The sequence below is a fragment of the Genypterus blacodes genome, unplaced genomic scaffold (genome assembly GCF_046128005.1).
Source record: "Genypterus blacodes isolate CSIRO-AG114 ecotype Tasmania unplaced genomic scaffold, CSIRO-AGI_Gbla_v1 ptg000032l_1, whole genome shotgun sequence".
In the NCBI taxonomy this organism is placed as follows: Eukaryota; Metazoa; Chordata; class Actinopteri; order Ophidiiformes; family Ophidiidae; genus Genypterus; species Genypterus blacodes.
The window spans coordinates 7,628,095-7,634,440 of NW_027466845.1; the positions used below are offsets into that span (position 1 = coordinate 7,628,095).

The following is a 6,346-nucleotide window of genomic DNA, read 5'->3' on the forward strand; positions in this document are numbered from 1 at the left end:
TGATCATACCTCGGCTGCATTTTACTGACTAGTGATGTAGCTTGTTTACCAACACATGTAAACACTTAAGCCTGCCAAATTGGCAGAGTGATGTAATGGAAACTATGAATGCACCGAGGTCTGCTGTCTCACCGGGAGCACAGGACAAAGTACAAAGCAGAACAATGTCAGCATGTGTTTCCAGCCAACATCATTTTAAAAAAGTGCAAAATTGTGGTTTTATTTTACGCTGTCCCATTACTTTTGGCCGTGGCAGCACAACTTTCCTTCAGAGGGCTTTGGTGTGATGTTAGTAATCACAAGTCATTATTCTTAAGTAAGGAAATACATGGGTGTGAGGCAAAATACAAGCAATTGTAAAACAAGCCTGAAATAGTACTTTAGAAGTATTCAGAAACTTGATTGTAACCAAGATCTGCCTGTTTTGTCAGTGAAATGCTTACGAAATGATGCATGTCCTGGATTTCCACACAAGCACGCGGTTGTGATCAGTCATTCCATCGTTCAGCTCATCGAACACGCCGCTGTCAACCATCTCCTTCTGCCATTGGATGGAGACGGCACCTGTGTTGAACTCGTTGAAGAACCTCTGATCCCTGCTACTAAACTCAACATGCTGGACCTCAGAGGTGTCCCGGAACTTGCCCGTGTCTTTGAGGTAGACCACATTGGACTTTGGCACCCAGGGGGCCTCCACCAGTCCTGCCTCCAGGCGATGGAAATTGATACCCTTGAAAAATCTGTGTTTTCGTGGATCATCATCACTAATATGAAAAAGGAGAAACAATAGATGACACCTACGGACAAATCTGGCAATATCATGACCTCATAGTGCTTAAATTGAAAAAAATGGCTACGGTGTTCTACTTCCATTGTCTTGATTTTGTTCCTCATGAGTACAGCGCCCCCTTGTGCTGGCATTTGTTGCTTCAGCTTGGACCTTATTGTCCACATGTATTACCTAATTCTGGTTCTACTATGTGTGATCTGAGTGTTTCTGACTCACCGACACCCGAGTCGTAGCTCGATCCTCTTCTTCAAAAGGAGGTTGATGATGTCTTTTGTGGGAGAGTCAAAGTTCTTATGTCTAAACTTGTAGTCTTCATCCAGGGTGCGGCGGGTCACCTCATTGTCATGTACCTTCTCTTTAAATGCTTTAAAAGGCAAACGGGCAGCCACCATTTCGTAGATGCTGCAGCCCAGAGCCCACCAGTCCACAGAGGTGCGGTAACATTCCTGCCTCAGAATCTCCGGAGCCATGTAACCAATCGTACCGGCCTAACAACAACACAGAGGAGGAGAAGACGAAGAAGAATGAATGAATCCAGTGCAAAACCCAACTAAGGGGGAGGAGGTCGGTCACCTTCTAATGAGTGTAATCTGGGTCACACAGCCTGAAGCTGTCTTGTGTTTTCAGTCAATACAGGACTGAGCCACATCTATTCCTGGTAAGCTCCTTGGGCCCGTACAATGTTGTTACTTAGAAAGAATCGTTATAGTTTAGTCCAGTTTTGTCCTGTTACACTACACACTTACCTTCTGATCGGATGATGTCCCTTGAGGCAACTCCACAGCCAATCCGAGGTCTGAGAGTCGACACTGGCCCTGTCCATCCAGCAGCACGTTCTCGGGCTTCATGTCCCGGTACACAATGTCCATTGAGTGCAGGTGAAGGATGCCGGTGGTTATCTGGGCTGCGTAGTAGACGAGGCGGTCCATACGGATCCCCCTCTCCCCGAGATGATAGATGTGAAACCTCAGGTCTCCTCCGTTCATGAGGGTCATGACCAAACATAGGTGGTTCTTGTTCTCATAGGCATAGGCCAAGTTCACAACGAAGAGGCTGTTCACCTTCTCAAGGATCTGTTTTTCTAGAAGAGCCAACTTCTCGCCACATTTCTTCTTCAGGCGTATCTTATTCAGCTTCTTGCAGGCGTACATCTGGCCTGTGTGTTTTACCTGCACTGCACAGACCTGCACACATCAAAACAGGGCAATCTATAACCATTTGAAATCATGTAAATAACGTAAATGTAGGCAGTTGTGGGTTTATCAAGGTGTTTGCTAGGAATAGGATTTGGATATTTGTTGAGATTTATGACACATACCTCACCAAAGCCGCCTTTCCCCAATGTTCTGAACTCGTAGAAGTATTTGTCAGTGATCGTCTGCTTCTCGTACTCCTTCCACTGCAAGAACCTATCAAACAGGGGGCTGTTCATGTAGTCAGAGAAAGGCTTTCCCCTCAGGAAGCCTCTTGTGGCTTCTTTTATGGAGCCCATCATCACCTCTTCAAAGTCTTCATGCGATACGGCCTTGCATCTCTCAGCTGCCTCTCCGGTAAGGTAGGAGAGAAAACTGGTGGAATCACTTTGACAGAACTTTGTAAGGATGTTCTGCTCGGCCTCTTCTCTGGCTCCAGCTTCAGTAAGGCTCCAAGCACTTAGCTCAACTAGGAATTCAGCAGCCGCCGCATACGGAGGGATAGATGCACGCAGAAACTGCTGGAACAGTTTCTTTCCAATAGGCTGTAATTCACAAAGTGACTGGTACTCTCTTCCCACTGCTGTCCTGAGAGCTGATGACCTCTGTAGTCTGGGCAGCGACACCGTGTGTCCCTTTTTTCTCTGCTCATTGCGATCGATTTGCTGAGCTTTCAGGTAGGCTGTGTTGGCCACCAGGTTGTCCAGTCCCACCAGGTCACCCATGTTGACTTATCCCATGTTGTCCATATATACTGAGCCGTGTATGTCGGCAGCTAGACTTGAATAACTAAAACACAAGATTCCAGTTCAGCTTCCAGGCCTAAACGTGCACCTCCAGCATGTGTATCCTGACTGTCTCCCTCCTCTCTGGGAATTACAAGGACTTCACTTTGCTGGGATTTGTTTGACCATAAGTGTCTTATTTGTAGACGGCACTCACAAGGAAAGCAACTTATGTGGTTTGAACCGTAAGAGGCTTTAGTGTCTTCTATATTTAGGTAATGCAACGTAATTGCCTGTGTTGTAGCCTCTGTTCCCTCTGTGACAAGAGGACATTACAAATCATGGCAATACGTTTTGGTGGAATATGGGTTAGGATGACGTGATTGGTGTTAGAGCTCTGATAGTGGTTCATACAGTAAAGAGTCACACTGCAGAGCAAACATCAGGAGAAGGAATAAGGACTTCATGTTAAGCACTAGTGGCACTAAGAAGATTAATTATGTAATTTTCACAATAGCTTACAGAGCCATAGGAAGAGTAAAAGCTGCTCACTCACACTCAGGCTCAGCATGTTCAGACACTGTACTGTCAGTCAGGCTCATTTTGATTCAATCTATCTCTACCTCACAATTTATCTTCATAATTAACAGGCTTGGAGTATCATTATGAGAGACAGCAAATATAGATTATGTTAAACTGAAAGGGTGTTTTTAAGGTTAAAGGTTTGTATTAAAAGCTGTACTGTCATGAAAATGAGGATGTTTGTTTAAAGTGATATGGATACGGATTTTACACAATGTGTTTTGGGGAAATTACATTTAAACAATGTCACCAACACAGCTTTTGTCTCTTGCCAGGTCTATAATACAATAGACTTGGTAAGTCCTACAGAATGGATCACAGAACAGGATCAGTGGAACACAAGCAAAAGCCTCTGAGAGCTACTTTATCTGAAGATTAATTCATTCAGCCCAAGTGAATGGCTTCAAGCCCTCTACTGCTTACATGGCAGAATGGAACTCACATTACTTTAAGTCCAAATCTCTTCCTTGAATCTAAATTATTTGCCATAGAACTAATAAAATAAATGCATTTCTGTGGGGATTTACAATCTGATCTGATTCAAAAGCAAGTCATGGAAAACTAGTGATAGTTACACATGATTCTTTATTGTTAAAAAGACGGTCACATATTCAAATGTGCTGAACATAACCACAAACAACTATGTAAAGCTAAGATGTGACCAGCACTACAACATGGTTCAGCATCTTCTTCATCCCTGTCCATCCTCTCCAGGACAACCAACCGAGAGCTATTCAGTCCCAACTGCTTCAATGTTGTCCATGATTCTCCCAAGTCAGCAGAGGGTCTGGGGCATGCGATCACGTGTAGTAGGAGACAGCAACGGTTCTGTACAGTGCATTGCAGTGATCGCTGTCAAGTTTGTCACCACGTTCCGCATACCGGCAGTGGGAGAAAGTGCAACTTATTTTCCGATCCTCTGAACGACCCAGTCCTGCTGGCACAGGGGGCAGCGGTTGTTCTGTTTCACCCACAGGGACATGCAGCAGTTATGGAAGGAGTGATTGCACTCTCCCCATACAACTGCAGGACAGAGAGAGAATGAATGAGACAAGGAGGAAACACTTTCTGATGCATGCTTTGTATGCTACATGCTACTGATACCTTTCTATATCAGTATTTAGTGCGTAGTATTATTTAGTGTTTAATTTCAGTTGTGTCCCTTTGCATAAAGAATGTGCTGTAGTGTGCAGTCAAGTGCAGTGAATGTGGAGAGCATGTGACTGTCTTACATTCACATGATCAAACTTAAATTTTAAATAGTCTTGTGATGATTGCGAGTAGTTAGTTTGTTAATTTGTTCCTTTCCTTGTGTAATTCAACATTTACACATTACACTACCTTTCTCTCATTTGATTTTGGTTTATATGGCAATGACATCATTGAATTCACCTTAGGTACATTAAAATTAGAGTCTATAAGTGAAATAAAAGAGTAAAGGTTTAAGAATGAAGCATCGTTTTGTGATTTAAGGGGCTGTGACAGCACTGCTAAACCCCCGTTAGCTTCCTTAAACTGCGCCGGTTGCCGGTTTAGACGTGTTTACCCCTGACGCGCTCTTACCGACACAGTCTTCTTGTTTATTTTCGGCCTGGCAGCGGAGACACGCGTCTGAAAATAAGAGAGAATGAGTTAAAAATCACAGTGCGCCATGATTTAATGTCCATATTAGGCACATTAGTGACGTTAGCCTCGACCTCGGCTAGCTCGTGAAGCTAACCCCGGACTTACCCATCACTTGCACCCGACAAATGGCACAAGTATCGCATTCAACGTCCCAGCTCCACATGGCTACAGCGTTCCACTTCTTGAGGGAAAACATCTTGTCCCCGCTTGACTTAGAGCTCGATGAAGTGTTGTGAGAGAGGACTATGCTGGACTCGTCACCCTCATCCATCGCTGCGGTACACCGAACAAGCTAACGCAACGCTAGCCTGTAGCTAAGCTACACAAAATGGACGGAACTGTCAAGCGCAGCTAGCGGAGCCACAATGTTAGCTACTTAGCGGAACACTCTGCTGTTACCCTACTGTGGCACTAGATGGCACTGTTTCTCCATGGATCGATAGATAGATCGCTAGATAGATCGATCAATGTTTTAATCACCGTTAAATGTTTCAAGAATTGGATATGTTTGGTTTGACAAGCATCACTGGACGAGATGTTGTAGTCCATTGTGCAACATACTTGATGATTGCCTTTAAAACTTAATTTAAACTGTGATTTAGGCAATACGTTTTTCAAATGTAATTTATTCACCTGCAGCACAACCTTCAACATTGTTCAGTGCAACTCGGAATTCCTTTCTTTCATTTCACAGGGATAAAAGGGTTAAATGTGAGCGTGTGACCTATCTGACAGAAGGTCCTCAAAGAAGTTAGATGTTGGCAACATTTTCTTAAATTTATTGTCAATTATTTCAAATGGACAGATTAAAAAAACATGTATAGGTAATAAAATAGTTCATGTTTAAATAAAAGAACAGACATTGTACTCAAACTGGATGGAGATACTGTATTTAGAAGGATGAGTTGCTGATGTGAATTTAAGACTGCGCCCACTGACTTTACACTGAGCAGGAAATGTGATATTAAAGCTGTGGGATTTAATCCTGTCGTGTCTTTAAAAGGTCATCCATTTTAGTGCTGATACTTTCAGAACTGTGTTGACACATCAACTGGCCAGAGAAGAAAAGTATTTGTGTCAAAAAACCTTTGTTGTAAAATCTATACCTATAAAATATTCTTGTTCTTCTTGCAATAATTCCTTGCATTCAGTTTGCTGCCACCTTGATTTATGTTGCTAATTTGAATATGTAAAGCAACTGAATCGTTCCTCTTCAGTTTGGCACACGAAACAAAACAATGTTTCCAGTCAGTGCAAAGCCAGTGCACCTTCAGATCTTTAAAGATCCCGATGAGGACTATTTATTATTAAATATGTAAGAATATGAAAATAGGACAAATTCCCTTTTAAATAACAGATAGAAGTTGTAATCTTTGACCATGATGGGGCAAAAACAAACACATTTACTGTACCTTCTTACACAAACGAGT

General features: G+C 43.0%; 2 protein-coding genes across 2 annotated transcripts; both read right to left on the minus strand.

Moving 5' to 3' along the window:
* Positions 1 to 282: 282 nt before the first annotated feature.
* Positions 283 to 2,708, minus strand: LOC142995349 (rhodopsin kinase grk7-b-like). The gene is made up of 4 exons (XM_076146357.1): positions 2,109 to 2,708; positions 1,537 to 1,974; positions 1,007 to 1,278; positions 283 to 764 (listed from the first exon to the last, which is right to left on the minus strand). The coding sequence occupies exons 1-4, from the start codon at positions 2,706 to 2,708 to the stop codon at positions 440 to 442; spliced, it is 1,635 nt and encodes a 544-aa protein (XP_076002472.1). The 3' UTR covers positions 283 to 439.
* Positions 2,709 to 3,855: 1,147 nt separating this feature from the next.
* Positions 3,856 to 5,278, minus strand: rnf7 (ring finger protein 7). Its single transcript, XM_076146033.1, has 3 exons — positions 5,022 to 5,278; positions 4,854 to 4,901; positions 3,856 to 4,313 (listed from the first exon to the last, which is right to left on the minus strand). The coding sequence occupies exons 1-3, from the start codon at positions 5,185 to 5,187 to the stop codon at positions 4,195 to 4,197; spliced, it is 333 nt and encodes a 110-aa protein (XP_076002148.1). The 5' UTR covers positions 5,188 to 5,278; the 3' UTR covers positions 3,856 to 4,194.
* Between the last annotated feature and the right edge of the window lie 1,068 nt (positions 5,279 to 6,346).